Source organism: Loxodonta africana, chromosome 4, assembly GCF_030014295.1.
Source record: "Loxodonta africana isolate mLoxAfr1 chromosome 4, mLoxAfr1.hap2, whole genome shotgun sequence".
NCBI lineage: Eukaryota > Metazoa > Chordata > Mammalia > Proboscidea > Elephantidae > Loxodonta > Loxodonta africana.
This window is the reverse complement of record NC_087345.1, coordinates 32,480,616-32,496,864: the sequence shown is the minus strand read 5'-3', so window position 1 is coordinate 32,496,864 and position 16,249 is coordinate 32,480,616. Positions and strand designations below refer to the sequence as shown.

General features: G+C 40.2%; 1 protein-coding gene across 14 annotated transcripts in view; it reads right to left on the bottom strand.

Annotated features, from left to right (window-relative positions):
- The window catches only part of ANKS1B (ankyrin repeat and sterile alpha motif domain containing 1B), a 1,402,370-nt gene that overhangs the window by 42,444 nt on the left and 1,343,677 nt on the right, over positions 1–16,249 (bottom strand). For all 14 annotated transcript variants that reach the window (XM_023559966.2, XM_023559973.2, XM_003405282.4 and 11 more), the window contains one exon: positions 15,682–15,753. In XM_023559966.2, coding sequence (XP_023415734.2) covers positions 15,682–15,753 — 72 coding nt within the window. The remainder of the gene's footprint in view (positions 1–15,681; positions 15,754–16,249) is intronic.

The following is a 16,249-nucleotide window of genomic DNA, read 5'->3' as shown; positions in this document are numbered from 1 at the left end:
TTTCCAAAGAGCGCCTGGTGGATCTGAACTGCTGACCTTTTGGTTAGCAGCTGTAGCACTGAACCACTACGTCACCAGGGTTTCCTAATCATAATAGCGTTATTTTCACCTCACAACTTGGCATTCGCTACTGCCAGATGTACATTGTTAATGTGAAAAACAGTCGGATAGTAGATTTTTTACCACTGTTGTAAATTTGCAATGTCAGATAACGAGACAGTCGATAAGTGAGGAGTGGGTGTACAGCCTAGGAAACCCTATGGGGCAGTGCTACTCTCTCATATAGGGTCGCTATGAGTTGGAATCAACTCTACAGCACACAACAACAGCAGCAACAGAATCTTTGTTTTAGGTCAGAATTCACTACTGGTCCTTTTACTTCAGCCTTAAAGCCTGTCCTAAAAATAAGTAATTTCCCATTTTCTAGTGTAGAATCAGCAGTATTCCAATGTTCTTTTCAGATTGAAGGGGATCTCTGATCTCAGCGCACGGCTTTCACAAGCGTGAATGAGAACAAAGAGAGTTACGATGGGGAGCACTCACAGTTGTGAGCTGTAATGTTGGATTTGAGTTTGGAATGATGCTTGTGTCCCTAATAAGAACCATTTGTGCCCCAAATCGGCACAGGGAGGGAAAAGAGTGGGGCAGTCCATGGGGAGGGTGTCTCTGGCCCTTCATTCTTGTAATACCCTGACAATTTACAGTGTATTTCAAGCACAGTTTGGGGAAAAGAATTCCAGATGGTCTACTGCCATCCAACTTATAGTATATTTTTAACCTGTATATGGCTGCCCTGAGAATGCTTTCTCGTTCAATATTCAGGGCTGAGTCACAACTATTAATTCTGCTATATTTTTCTTAGTTTCAAAGCTTAATTATATTTAATTTCGGCAAGTAAATTAAAATAGGACCAAATAATTCCCTATTTGAATGATTAAAAAACATACAAAATAAGTGTTGTTGTGATGGCTTTGTATGCAGAGGAACTGGCTACATTGCGGGGGCTATAACAGATATGCAGATGACGATCAGTAATTTGAAAGGAACTCATCCTTTGAAAAAAAAAAAAAAAACCTTTGAAACTCAGTTTAAATGCCACTTTCTGGAGAAGCCTTCCCTGGTGTCCCAGGCCAACGGTTGGCTTTACTCATCTTTCCCAGTTCACCCTGTGACCTTCTGCTTCTCTTTACGTCCACTGCCTTGAGTCTCAGCATTGTCTGTTTCCCTCACTACAAGGCAAGTTTCTTGAAGATTGTCCACACTTCTTGACTTTGTCTCCCGCATAATGACTGGTACATAGTCTTGGGTTGAATTCTAATAAATTGCCATTTTAAGGGTCAAAAATGGTTAAATATCTGCAATTTAATAGGATTCAATCTAAAAGCTGCTGAAATATACTGCCACAAATTGAACTGTATCTCCCAAAAAAGGTGTGTTGGAATCCTAATTCCTATACCCGTAGCTGTAACCCCATTTGGGAATAGGGTTTTCTTTCTTATGTTAATGAGGCCATGCCAGTGTAGGGTGTGTCTTAAACTTAATCACTTTTGAGATATAAAAAACGGAGGAATATTAGGGCTAGAGAACCCTCCCTGAAAGCCAGCAGAGAGAGTGCCTTCTCCTAGAGCTGGTGCCCTGAATTTGGACTTAGAGCCTCCTAACCCACGATAAAATAAATTTCTGTTCATTAAAGTCACCTGCTTGAGATACTTCTGTTATAGCAGCATCAGGAAACTAAGACACACATAATTGTCAAGTGAAGGAGCAAATGAACGAATGTGTGGCAGCAAGCAGGAAGCTGGATTTATAAAGAGGAACCACAGTGTCAACCTCTGAACACACAGGGAACTTGACAAACTTTTCAGAGTATTGGTGCCCAGAGCCAGGCGTGGACGCCTTGGAAGAACTCAGAAGAAAACCACAGATACAATTAGAGTTATTAAGAGATTCCTATGGGGTGGAAAAAGCTTCACCAATCCTCTGATTTTTCAGCCTCCAGGAGAGAAGAGATAGGTCTTCTTTTTGCAACAGGAAACGGTCTCAAATTGCAGGCTGTGAGAGAAAAGGGAAGACTTCTCAAGAGGGCACAACGATCACTAGGTGCAGCGGGGGAGTTTCTCCCTCTGGGTGTCTTTAAAAATATTTTGGGCTCTCAACTGTCACTAATGACTTAGGGGTCAGTCTCATTTGGCTGGGAAATGAGGGTATGTGACCTCTCAAGGGCTTTGCTGGTCACAGGGACGCGGACACAAAGGCTGGGAGAATACAGAGCCTAACCACATCCATGTGACAAGAACAGGCAGTAGGCAAGCAGCCATTCAAACTACTCCGGCATAAGGCAAGACTATTGTACTGCTTCTGTAGCACACAAACTCTAGCCAACACCTGGCCCCCCATAAAGCTCTCTTTTCTAGCCCTGGATAGTTTCCAGATACAGTGGCAGAATGATTCTACCCAGGCCAGCCTACCTACTAATATCAGTTACCGTCAAGTCAATCCTGTCTCCTGATGACCCCATGTGTGTGAGAGTAGAACTGTGCCCCACAGGGTTTTTAATGGTTGGCTTTTCAGAAGTAGATCACCAGGCCTTTCTTCCAAGGCACCCCTGGGTGGACTCACACCTCCAACCTTTTGGTTAGCAGCTCAGCATGTTAACTATTTACACCACCCAGGGTCTTCAGCTTACCTACACAGTAGGCTTTATGGAATGCCCAATGAACCAAAGCAGTGATTTTCAAACTGTTGTTGTTGTCAGTTGCCATCGCGTCATTTTTGACTCATGACATCCCCATGTGTACAGGGCAGAACTGCTCCATAGGGTTTTCAAGGCTGTGATCTTTTTGGAAGCTGATCCCCAGGCCTGTCTTCCTAGGTGCCTTGGAAGAGGTTTGAACTGCCGAAGTTTTGGCTAGCAGCTGAGCACTTACCCGTTCGTGCCACCCAGGGACTCCTCTCCAACTGGAGAGTGCATAGGAACACTGAAGGGCTTGTTAAGGAACAGATATCTAGGTCCCTGCTCCCAGAGTTTCTGAGTCAGCAAGTCTGAGCTGGGGCCTGAGATGTGTATTTCCAACAAGCTTCCAGATGTCTGGTCTGGGACTGCACGTTGAGAGCTACCACTCTGAAATGCAGTTGATGGGTTTGATTGACAGTGGCTGTCAGAACCCACCTCTGCTACTCTGCATGCAAACGTGGCTTGTACTGCAGCCTACATTAATTCAGAGGGAAGCTAATTTATCAAAACACATCATTCTCCTCTTGATGAGTGAGTTCCAAAAATCCTTAGTTAGCGTTTAGCTGCAGCTCTCAGTCTTCAGAGCAATGAACAAAACTTACTTAAGTCTTCCCGCCACGTGTCTGTCAGTTTGTCGTACTGTGGGGGCTTGTGTGTTGCTGCGATGCTGGAAGCTATGCCGCTGGTATTCAGATACCAGCAGGGTCACCCATGGAGGACAGGTTTCAGCTGAGCTTCCAGACTAAGACAGACTAGGAAGAAGGACCCGGCAGTCTACTTCGGAAAAGCATTAGCCAGTGAAAACCTTATGAATAGCAGCAGAACATTGTCTGATATAGTGCTGGAAGATGAGCCCCCCAGGTTGGAAGGCTCAAAAGATGACTGGGGAAGAGCTGCCTCCTCAAAAAACAGTCGGCCTTAATGATGTAGATGGAGTAAAGCTTTCGGGATCTTCATCTGCTGATGTGGCACAACTCAAAATGAGAAGAAACAGCTGCAAACATCCATTAATAATTGGAACCTGGAAAGTACAAAGTATGAATCTAGGAAAATTTGAAATCGTCACAAATGAAATGGAACCCATAAACACCGATATCCTAGGCATTAGTGAGCAGAAATGGACTGGCATTGGCCATTTTGAATCACACAATCATATAGTCTACTATGCTGGGAATGACAACTCGAAGAGGAACGGTGTTCCATTCATCGTCAAAAAGAACGTTTCAAGATCTATCCTGAAGTACAACGCCGTCAGTGATAGGATAATATCCATATGCCTACAAGGAAGACCAGTTAATACGACTATTATTCAAATTTACGCACCAACCACTAGGGCCAAAGATGAAGAAATAGAAGATTTTTATCAGCTGCTGCAGTCTGAATTTGATTGAACATGCAATCAAGATGCATTGATAATTACTGGCAATTGGAATGCGAAAGTTGGAAACAAAGAAGAAGGATCAGTAGTTGGAAAATATGGCCTTGGTGATAGAAACTATGCCAGAGATCGAATGATGGAATTTTGCAAGACCAATGACTTCTTCATTACAAATACCTTCTTTCACCAACATAAACGGTGACTACACACATGGACCTCGGCAGATGGAACACACAGAAATCAAATTGACTACATCTGTGGAAAGAGATGATGGAAAAGCTAAATATCATCAGTCAGAACAAAGCCAGGGGCCGACTGTGGAACAGACCATCTATTTCTCATATGCAAGTTCAAGCTGAAACTGAAGAAAATCAGAGCAAGTCCACAAGAGCCAAAATATGACCTTGAGTATATCCCACCTGAATTTAGAGACCATCTCACGAGCAGATTTGACGCGTTGAACACTAGTGACCACAGACCAGACGAGTTGTGGAATGACATCAAGGACATTATCCATGAAGAAATTTTCGCAAAAGGTGATTGAAAAGACAGGAAAGAAAGAAGAGACCAAGATGGATGTCAGACGAGACTCTGAAACTTGCTCTTGAGCGTTGAGCAGCTAAAGCAAAAGGAAGAATTCATGAAGTAAAAGAACTGAACAGAAGATTTCAAAGGGCCTCTTGAGAAGACAAAGTAAAGTATTATAATGACACGTGCAAAGAGCTGGAGATGGAAAACCAAAAGAGAAAAGAATACGCTTGGCGTTTCTCAAGCTGAAAGAACTGAATTAAAAATTCAAGCCTGGAGTTGCAATAGTGAAGGATTCCATGGGGAAAATATTAAACGATGCAGGAAGCATCAAAAGAAGATGGAAGAAAAACACAGAGTCATTATACCAAAAAGAATTAGTTGATATTCAACCAGTTCAAGAGGTGGCATATGATCAGGAACTGATGGTCCTGAAGGAAGAAGTCCAAGCTGCTCTGAAGGCATTGGTGAAAAACAAGCCTCCAGGAATTGGTGGAATATCAATTGAGATTTTTCAACAAACAGATGCAGCACTGGACGTGCTCACTCATCTATGCCAGACAATATGGAAGACAGATTCTTGGCCAACTCACTGGAAGAGATCCATATTTATGCCTATTCCCAAGAAAGGTGATCCAACTGAATGTGGAAATTATGGAACAATATCATTAATATCACACGCGAGCAAAATTCTGCTGAAGATCATTCAAAAATGGCAACAGCACTATATTGACAGGGAACTGCCAGAAATTCAGGCTGGTTTAAGAAGAGGACGCGGAACCAGGGCTATCACTGCTGATGTCAGATGGATCCTGGCTGAAAGCAGAGAATACCAGAAGGATGTTTACCCGTGTTTTATTGACTATGCAAAGGCATTCGACTGTGTGGATCATAACAAACTATGGATAATACTGCGAAGAATGGGAATTCCAGAACACTTAATTGTGCTCATGAGGAACCTTTACATAGATCAAGAGGCAGTTGTTTGGACGGAACAAGGGGATACTGATTGTTTTAAAGTCAAGAAAGGTGTAGGTCAGGGTTCTATTCTTTCACCATACCTATTCAATCTGTATGCTGAGCAAATAATAGGAGAAGCTGGACTATATGAAGAAGAACGGGACATCAAGATTGGAGGAAGATTCATTAACAACCTGCGTTATGCAGATGACACAACCTTGCCTGCTGAAAGTGAAGAGGACTTGAAGCACTTACTAATGCAGATCAAAGACCACAGCCTTCAGTATGGATTGCACCTCAACATAAAGAAAACAAACATCCTCACAACTGGACCAATGAGCCAATGAGCAACATCATGATAAACGGAGAAAAGATTGAAGTTGTCAAGGATTTCATTTTACTTGGATCCACAATCAACAGCCGTGGAAGCAGCAGTCAAGAAATCAAAAGATGCATTGCATTGGGAAAATCTGCTGCAAAGGACCTCTTCAAAGTGTTGAAGAGCAAAGATGTCACCCTGAAGACTAAGGTGCGCCTGACCCAAGCCATGGATTTTCAATCACATCATATGCGTGTGAAAGCTGGACAATGAATAAGGAAGACTGAAGAACTGACGCCTTTGAATTGTGGTGTTAGCAAAGAATATCGAATATACTATGGACTGCCAAAAGAACGAACAAATCTGTCTTGGAGAAAGTACGGCCAGAATGCTCCTTAGAGACAAGGAGGGGGAGACTGCGTCTTACATACTTTGGACATGTTGTCAGGAGGGATCAGTCCCTGGAGAAGGACATCATGCTTGGCAGAGTACAGGGTCAGTGGAAAAGGGGAAGACCCTCAATGAGGTGGATTGACACAGTGGCTGCAACAATGAGCTCAAGCATAACAACGATTGTAAGGATGGCGCAGGGCCAGGCAGTGTTTCGTTCTGTTGTGCATGGGGTCACTGTGAGTCAGAACCAACTCGACCGCACCTAACAACAACAACAACATTTAGTTCTTCCACGGTTTCTCAGGGACTGTGAAAGTATAAAGCTTTTACATAAAATAAAGCATTCAGCCACATAAAGACAGAATCTAGAGTTACAACAAAATAGAGTTGATAAGCCCTGAAGGTTTATGGCTTCTCATGAGAGTCCCCCAATTCTCCGTCACCTAGGAACACATCGCAGATACGAAGTACATGCAACCAAGAGATGTGACAGCAAACATCAACACATTCATGTGTACTGCTTCTAGGAGCGTAAACTGGAATTTCTCTGGAAGGCAATTTGGTAATAATTACATAAAGTTTTAAAATGTGTATATCCTTTGATCCAGCCATTCTATGCTTAGCGATTTATTCCACGGAAATAATCAGACCAGTTGCAGAAGACTTAGGTAATGGAATGTTTATGCCTAATTCTCCAGACTGTCTCTTCACGCATTCACATGCATCACTTTTCTACCAAACTGAACTATTCTGTGACAGAGGTCACTACTGGGTGGTACAATTACAGTGGTTTTTATTTCTCCTTTACCTATTTCTATTTTAAAATTAATTTGCCAACGGTCAAAAAGTATTGCTTTTGTTATACAATAAGAAACAAAATAAAGTTGAGAACATTTCTTATTATTTTAATTTAAAAAGCCAACACATGGAATTTTTTTTTAAATTGTGCTTTAAGTGAAAATTCACAGTTCAAGTCAGTTTCTCGTACAATATTTATACACACATTGTTACATGATCCTAGCTGTTCTCCCTATAATGTGACAACACACTCCTCCTTTCCACTCTGTATTTCCCGTGTCCATTCAACCAGCTCCTGTCCCTCTGCTTTCTCATCTTGTCTCCAGACAGAAGCTGCCCATTTAGTCTCACATATCTACTTGAGCCAAGAAGCATACTCTTCACAAGTATCATTTTATGTCTTATAGTCCAGTCAAATCTTTGTCTGAAGAGTTGGCTTTGAGAATGGTTTTAGTTTTGGGCTAACAGAGTGTCAGGGGGCCATGTCTTCTGGGGTCCTCCAGTCTCAGTCAGGCCATTAAGTCTGGTCTTTTTATGAGAATTTGAGTTCTGCATCCCACTGTTCTCCTGCTCCATCAGGGATTCTCTGTTGTGTTCCCTGTCAGGGTGGTCATTGGTGGTAGCCAGGCACCATTCTAGTTCTTCTGGTCTCAGGCTGATGGAGTCTCTGGTTTATATGGCCCTTTCTGTCTCTTGGGCTAATATTTTCCTTGTCTTTGGTGTTCTTCATTTTCCTTTGCTCCAGGTAGGTTGGGACCAACTGATGCATCTTAGGTGGCTGCTTGCTAGCTTTTCCAACACATGGAATGTTTCAACACATCACTGGTAAGTACAACTTCAGGATTTGTGTGTATGTGCTCATCTTGAAGTTATGAAGGGACTCACTGATGAGCTCCTTCTCCCAGGAGGCAGGTTCCTGTCTAAGCTCGACCCCTTCCTAGTTGTATGGCTTTGGGCAAGATACTTAATCTCTCTCTGTCTTAGTTTCTTGATCTGTAAAATGGGTATATTAATACAGCACCTATCTCATAGAGTTGTGGGGATTAAATAAGATAATTGAGTTTCTGGCATGTAGGGAGCACCAACAGATTTTAGCTATTATTATTATTCTGAGGATGGAGGTTTTCGCTTAGAAAGTCCCTTTCTAAAGCACAATACCTCACCATGAAAGACAGCAGAAGCAAAATCAAAATCTTTGAGCCCAGCTGAGTAACTGCCTGGCTTGTGACATGTTATCAGGGTAGCGAAATGGTGGCTGCAACAATGAACATTCAGCAGAGCAACATACCTGGGCCAATGACTCACTGATTCAGTCAACACATTTAGAAAGAGAGCTTAAGACAAGTGGGAATTAAAGACAGAAGGAGCACATAAACTGTTTCGGTGATTTGGAGCAACGAAAGTGTTCTATGGGGAAAAATGCTGCTAACAAGAACAATAAAAACAAAAATAAAAAATACAGAAAATTGAGGTATGAAACCAGTGTGGAATAAGATGGTTGGTACTATTTGGTCTTCTGTTGGGTAGGCCTCTAGGAAAACGTTCGTAAAGGGAAACATGTGAGCAAAGGTGGGCAGTAGGAGTTAAAAATGTGGCTGTTTATTTGAGTGTAAGGCTACTTCAGCACACACACACACACACACACACACAAACACACACACCTTTAAAGGATCAGACCTGTATTCACATGGCAATATTGGAAGAGAGTGAAAGGCAAAATATTTGATTCTTTCCTGAAACTTGGACAACAGAAACTTTTAAAAACAATTGTTTGTGAATTGTGTCCCACCCTGGTTCCTGAGATGTAATTCCTGGAATCATCCCTGAAAAGGACAATTCCTCATAGCAGGGATTTCTACGAGGACAGCAAACTAAACATGAATCTCCTCCAAGGACGAGGAAAGAGGTTTCTTGAATTTAACATTCCCATCTAATTCTAAAACCTAACTCTTTTCAAGTTTTCCAACCTACTCCCCACTACCAATTCGTTTCCTTAAAAGCATAATAAGTTACGAAGGTGGGGAGGGAGGGAGAGGGGAATTCACTAAGTAGGTAATAGACAAGAATTAGGCGAAGGGAAGGACAACACATAAAACAGGGGAAGTCAGCACAACTGGACTAAACCAAAAGCTAATAAGTTTCCTGAACACAAACACCTTGAGGGAGAGAGTGGCAGGGGTTGGGGTCTGGGGACCATTGTTTTGAGGGACATCTAGGTCAATGGGCATAATAAAGTTTATTAAGAAAAATGTTCTGCATCCCACTTTTGTGAGTGGTGTCTGGGGTCTTAAAAGCCTGCAGAAGGCCATCTAAGATGCATTAATTGGTTCCAACCCGCTTGGTGCAAAGGAGAATGAAGAATACCAAAGACACAAGGAAAATAAAAGGGCCACATAAATCAGAGACTCCATCAGCCTGAGACCAGAAGAAATAGATGGTGCCTGGCTACCACCAATGACTGCCCTGACAGGGAACACAACAGAGAGTCCCTGACAGAGAAAAAGAAAAGTGGGGTGCAGAACCCAAATTCTAGTAAAAAAGACCAGACTTAATGGTCTGACTGAGACCAGAGGAACACCAGAAGACATGGCCCCTGGACTCTGTTAACTCAAAACTAAAACCAACTCTTCAGATGAAGATTAGACTGGACTATAAAACTTAAAATAATATTCATGAAGAGTGTGCTTCTTAGTTCAAGTAGATACAGGAGACTAAATGGGCAGCTCTGGTCAGGTCGGGAGGCAGGATGAGAAAGCAGAAAGGGACAGGAGCTGGTTGAATGGACATGGGAAACTTGGGGTAGAAAGGGGGAGTGTGCTGTCATATTGTAGGGGTTGCAACTAGGGTCACATAACAATATGTGTATAAATTTTTGTATAAGAAACTTGAGCTGTAAACTTTCACCTGAAGTACAATTAAAAAAAAAGTTAAAAAAAAAAAAGGCATAATAAAGAGAAACAAAAGCCTTCACATTTTCTACCATGGAACAAACTTTTACTTGAAAATCTATGTTTGAAAGTGTATACTTCAGAACTTCTTCCAGACTGAAAGTTTAAAAATCAAACAAGCTAAGGGGGAGCAGGCTCAGTGAGAAGTCTGAACCACAGTGAAACTGCTTGAGCCTTTGGGAAATAAAGGTTCCAACTTAAACACGCTGAAAAATTTTCTTATTCCTGGCTAAAAAATAATTTTGAAATATTTCCTTATTTCCTTACATTAAGAAGGCCAGTATTCCATGATATTCTAGTTAAAAACAGAATTCTCTTTTTTTTTTTAAAGAGCAATTTTCTTAGTTACAAACACCTGTGAACAATCTGAACCATCAACTACGGGGTTAGAGAAAGTAAGATTTCAGAGAGCATTAAATTTAATAAAATGGTCTCCTCTTACAGTAGGAGATGTTTCTTAATAGTATATTTAATTAGGGAAGTATATTAGTGATAATTATACCCTGGGGCAAAATTCAGGGCTGAGGAATGGAATTATGCACCCAGAGAGGCAAAATGGAACAGGAGAACCAGAGCTGGCCAGAGCCAATCCCTCATTTCACCAAACACTGTATGTCTTAGATTTCCAAGGTGGCAATTACTCTCACCACAGAGAGCACTGAAAGGCTAAAGGAGCGTATTTACTGCTTTGTAAGATCCAACTCTGATAACATGTTATTTAAAAGAAGCAACCTCCAATCTACTTGGGAACAAATTCCAAAACCCTACCTGGTGCCATCGAGTCGATTCCAACTCATAGTGACCCTATAGGACAGAGTAGAACTGCCCCATAGAGTTTCCAATGAGCGCCTGGCAGCTTTGAACTGCCGACCCTTTGGTTAGCAGCTGTAGCAGTTAGCCACTACATCACCAGGGTTTCTGGGAACAAATTGCCTCCCAAAAATATAAGACTGCAAAATTATATATACCATCTTCTCTACATTTCTCTTCTTGACGTTGCTTCTTTTTTCCTTTTTGGCAACTGCCTTTTAAAACTGGAAGTAAGAGTGCAGGATTCCTAAGGTTTTGAATATTCTCTTACAGACTGTGTACACAGAAAACCAGGGTAAGGACGGAGGCACTAGCATAAAAAAAAAAAAAAGCGTAATAGTTGGGGAAAAACAAAGCAAGTAATCCAATGCAAATACATGAACAAATTAACTAGTTTTTCAAACATCTGGAGGAAGGGCCAGCATTTTGAGATTTTACTGCACTAGACATTTTACACACATTATCTTATTAAAATCATCACAACAACCTTATGAGGTACCAGGCGCTGAGGGTACAAATACAGTCCCTGCCTTCCAGGGTAGGGTAGGGTATGAATAACCAGATGTTTACAGTGTGTTTGTTGTGTTGTGTGCCATCGAGTCAGTTCTGACTCATAGTGATCCTATGTGACAGTAGAACAGTCCTAAAGGGTATTCCAGCCTGTTATCATATGGGAGAGATTGCCAGGTCTTTTCTCCTACAGAGCTGCTGGATGAGTTTGAACCCCTAACCTTTAGGTTGGTAGCTGAGCGCTTAACCATTGTACCACCAGGGCTCCTTTTATACAATGTAATGTGAGCTAAAACAGAGGAAAGGTCCTGGTACTATTTGGAACATGTTAGGAGGGGCGTTGTATTCAGGGTCCCAGGGCTAATGCCATCCCTTAAGAATCCTTTCAGAAGTTAAGACGGATTCTGAGCATGGATTTAACTGGAAAACTGAACCAGTAACATAAAAGATAGCACAAAATGAATACGTTCAGGCTAAAGAGACGTCTCTTACAACTCACATTTGTTTAATTGTATATTTACTAATATAAGTTTTCAGATTTAATTTTGCACAAATATGTCTGTAAAAGTATTATGGTAAAAGAAATAAGCAGCCAAAGTGTACTAGTAAAGAGGAAAATAATTCATAAAAATCATGCTGCCTATAAGTGCACCTCAGTATCAAAGCATACCTGATCTCTTAGGCTTTTATTAGAAAAAAACTCTAAAAGACAAGGCACAAATTACAATTTTACTTAATAAAATATTATCACAGTTCAAGGCAAGTTGCTACTGACTCCTCTTCACTAAACACAACTCAGAAGATAATGATAAGGGGGCATTATTTAGAGTTTGGATCCACGGTGAATAAATCTTACGACAGTTTGAAGGGGGAAAATTTTGAACAAATAAAGAATGAAATAATTTCATATTGTAGAATGATGCGAATTACTATATCTAATGCATGTTAGCTTACTATAGTGTATCTTAATTGAAATACTATGCATATAACAAAAATACCATAAAATTAGTGTAAAACCGTATTTCAGAACTAGAGGGGACATCAGAGATGAATGAATATATTAAACTTAGAAATTAACCAGTTCTGATTACAAAGCACTCCAGATGTTTCCGTTGTTGCTAGCTGCAGTTGAGTTGATTTTGACTCATGGTAACCCCACCTGTGCAGAGCAGAACTGCTCCATAGGGTTTTCAAAGCTGTGACCTTTCAGAACAGATTGCCAGGTCTGTCTTCTGAGAGGTTTCTTCTTGGGCAAAAGGGAATGTGTTAAAGCGTTTTGAAATTTTTTTTTTTTTACAGTAACTAAGCCCTGGTATCACAGTGGTTAGGACCTAGGCTGCTAACCAAAAGATTGGCAGTTTGAATCCACCAGCCACTCCTTGGAAATCCTATGGGGCAGTTCTACTCTGTCCTACAGGGTCACTATGAGTCGGAATCAACTCAATGGCAATGGGTCTGGTTTGGTTTTTTACATTGTCTTATGTATTTCCCATGGGAAATGTGATTATTCTGGGAGTTGTGGCTGAAAATGCCACCATGTTGAAAACAGAAAATAGCATCTTCGGGTTCAAAGTGAAAATTAACTGAAAGTTGAGATCTATGCTGCTTTTTGGTTGGTGAGTTCTTATTCATAATAGTCCCAGAAAACAAATCAAACACGCACTTCTGGTTTTGAAAGGCTCCAGTGAGCCCAATGAATGCAGCTTTAGCTACTGTATCAAAAACAGATATATTTATTTAATCAAGATGGAAAATACGGGTTTGGGATAGTCTAAGAAGCAATAAACTTTCCATTTTCATGTAAACTGCTCAAAATAAACACCAAGGGTAGCAAACGAGAAAAACGCCACCACAGAAGAAGGACTTCTAAATAGATGGCTTTCTCTAAGTTTCATTTTAAGCAACAGAAATGTATTTAACTAAATTATTCTCCACTGAGACTATTACGATGGCTTTGTTACTGCTGTCAGTATGGCATTTCAGATCCATTCAATTTCAAGAAATTGACTAAAATTCAAATCACAGATCTGGTGTATTTTCAGTGGTGATATGTGCACTGTGCAATGTTTATGCTGATGACGACACTGAATAGCTGGACTCAGTTTAGTTAATAATATTAAATCAGAGATGCCAGATTCATTTCTTATATATGTTCATGAATATCTCTAAAATTATCATGAAGCTTGATGACTGAAAAACTTTCCCATTTTCTCATTGGTGATGTAATTTAGATCTGATATATATTTAGAATGCAAGAGTATCATGGTTATAAAACCAGGAAGAACGCTGAAGAACATTTGGTCCAATGTTCTCAATTTTTAAGGAAGAAAATAGGCCCAGGAGAAGCAGAAGAATATAGTGGTTAAAAGACCTGAAATCTAGTCTCAGATTTGCAATTTATTTGTTGTATGACCTCCGAAAAGTTATTTAACCTCTTAAGGCCCCAGTTTCTTCGTCTGTAAGATGGGGATAATAACTGTACTAATATCCTAAGTTGTGGTAAAGATTAAATGAGATAATTATACAGGGCATTCAGCACGAAGTCTGGTACATCATAAATGCACGTAAATATCAGCAGTTATATTTATTGTGACCAAAACAATGAAGACCAGAACAATGAACAAATCAGTTTGGAAGAAATACAACCAGAATGTTCCTTAGAAATGAGGATGGTAAGACTTTGGCTCGCTTACTTTGGACACATCATTGGGAAAGACCCATCATTAGAAAAGGGTATTATGTTTGGTAAAGTAGAAAGTAAGCAAAAAAAGAGGGAAACCCTCGATGAGTTGGACTGACACAGCAGCCACAGCAATGGAAAGATCAAACACACCAGAGATCAGTAAAATGGCACAGGACTGGTCTGCGTTTTGTTCCGTTACACATTCGATTGCCAGGAATCAGAACCAACGCAACGGCAACTAGCAACAAGGCAAGTTCGTAGAAACACAACTAGAACTTTGTGTTACTGACACCTATCAGAGTTTCTTCATCTACACACAGGACCTGGGATAAAAACTCACTGGTACTGACAAGTATAACTCTACCTTGAATAGAAGTATAATGATTTCAGTCATTTTGCTATTGACTAAAATATTAAAATCAGCAGTCATATACAAAGGTTTCAATTTCATGAATATTCACACATATTTAGCTTTCCATGAATGTTACATAGTCCATGTTTACCTTCATAACTGTTTTAGTTCAATAATATGCTGTTAAATATTTCCCACCAAACTCTGTTCATATGAAAGACATGCCACACATAAAAGCTAGGGTTCACCTGCTAGGCTCCTTAGGTTTGGCTTCGATTAACTGCTATATTAAATCAGCCTGATATTCTCTTTAACCTTTTTTTTTTTTATTGTTGTTCTCTGTTGTTGTTGGATGCTGTTGAGTCACAGTGGTCCCATGTGACAGAGTAGAACTGTCCCATAGGGTTTTCTAGGCTGTAATCTTTATGGGAGCGGATTGCTAGGTCTTTCTCCCAGAGTCTCTGGGTGGATTTGAACTGTCAACATTTTGGTTAGCAGCTGAGTGCTCAACTGTTGCACCATCAGGGTTCCTTCAACCTGACATTTTTAACTTGTACTGTTACTCAGATAGCTACATATTCTCTCTACATCTACTACTATGAAGGAAGGAAGAATATGGGACAAAGGACAGAAAAAGCTAAGGTGGACCTGTAATATGGGCGAGATTAGGTTTGCTTGGCTAAAACAGGCACCTAGGAGCCCAGGAGTAGTCACAAATCACAGACATTGCCATTCAGTCAACATTTACTGTCCTTAAATGGTTTAATTCAGATTCAATTTTTTCCTTACATTTAAAAAAAAAAGCAAAATAATTAAGAAGCCTCATAAAGACTATAAACTTTATATAATATGGTCCCAGTGCTTCTCCATTTGATAATTTTTAGTTGACTGGAGGTCTTTTCAGGAATTATTCTCAGGATGCCAACTGGGCACTTAAAACATTTTCTTGTAATAAACTGAAGAGATCATTCCTCCCCTCATCTGGAGAATGAGCAATGTAGATACAAACCATTTTAAAGCTTTAAAAACAACTAAGAGCAAATGCAATATGATATAAAAAAACCAAATAACAGACATAAGCCCTGAAACTACAGGGAGATAAGTTCAAGTATAAACATCAACAGAACCAAAGCACCTTTTTATGTAACACCAGTGTGATTCAGCAGGCCCACAGATAGAGAAAAGAGTAATTTGAAAAGTGGCAATTTATATCCATACCCAGTATTTATTATTTCAGCTACTTGGAATAAAATATCTGGCAAACTTACCCGCATTTTTGCACAAGCATCCTGGGTTGATTCTGTCCCCCTGAGCTCTTTTATCAGCATAGAACCTAGATACTAAAATAAAATAAAGATTCAATGGTTTGTGAAAAAGAGAACATAAATATCAGTAATGATTTAAAAACAAATCATGAAATCCCCAGGTCTAAGTTTTCTGGCTGTAAACTGTTGCACAACTTTTAAAAGCTAACAGTAACTAATCCTAAGAAATCAGTGCATCCAACGGGAGAATGCAGCTGAATTAACCAAAAGTTCTGGGGGTAGCAAATTGCTCTTTATTATAAATTGCAGCATTTTCTAAAGAGGCCATCTTTCAAATCATATTTAACTGCAAAATGGGGCATCTAAAAATGTTTTCCCATTTTTTTTTAAGGCAGCAAAGTCTGCAAAAATAAATCACACTACTATCTATGTAATTACAGGGTTGCATGAGACAGCTGAGAAGCTAAGAACATGTACCCCATTTGGGCTTATTTGGTTGCATAGGTAATTAACGTTAGACTGTTCTTAGGCCGAGAGGCATTTTTGGACCTTTTTCATTCACAGCTGTGTG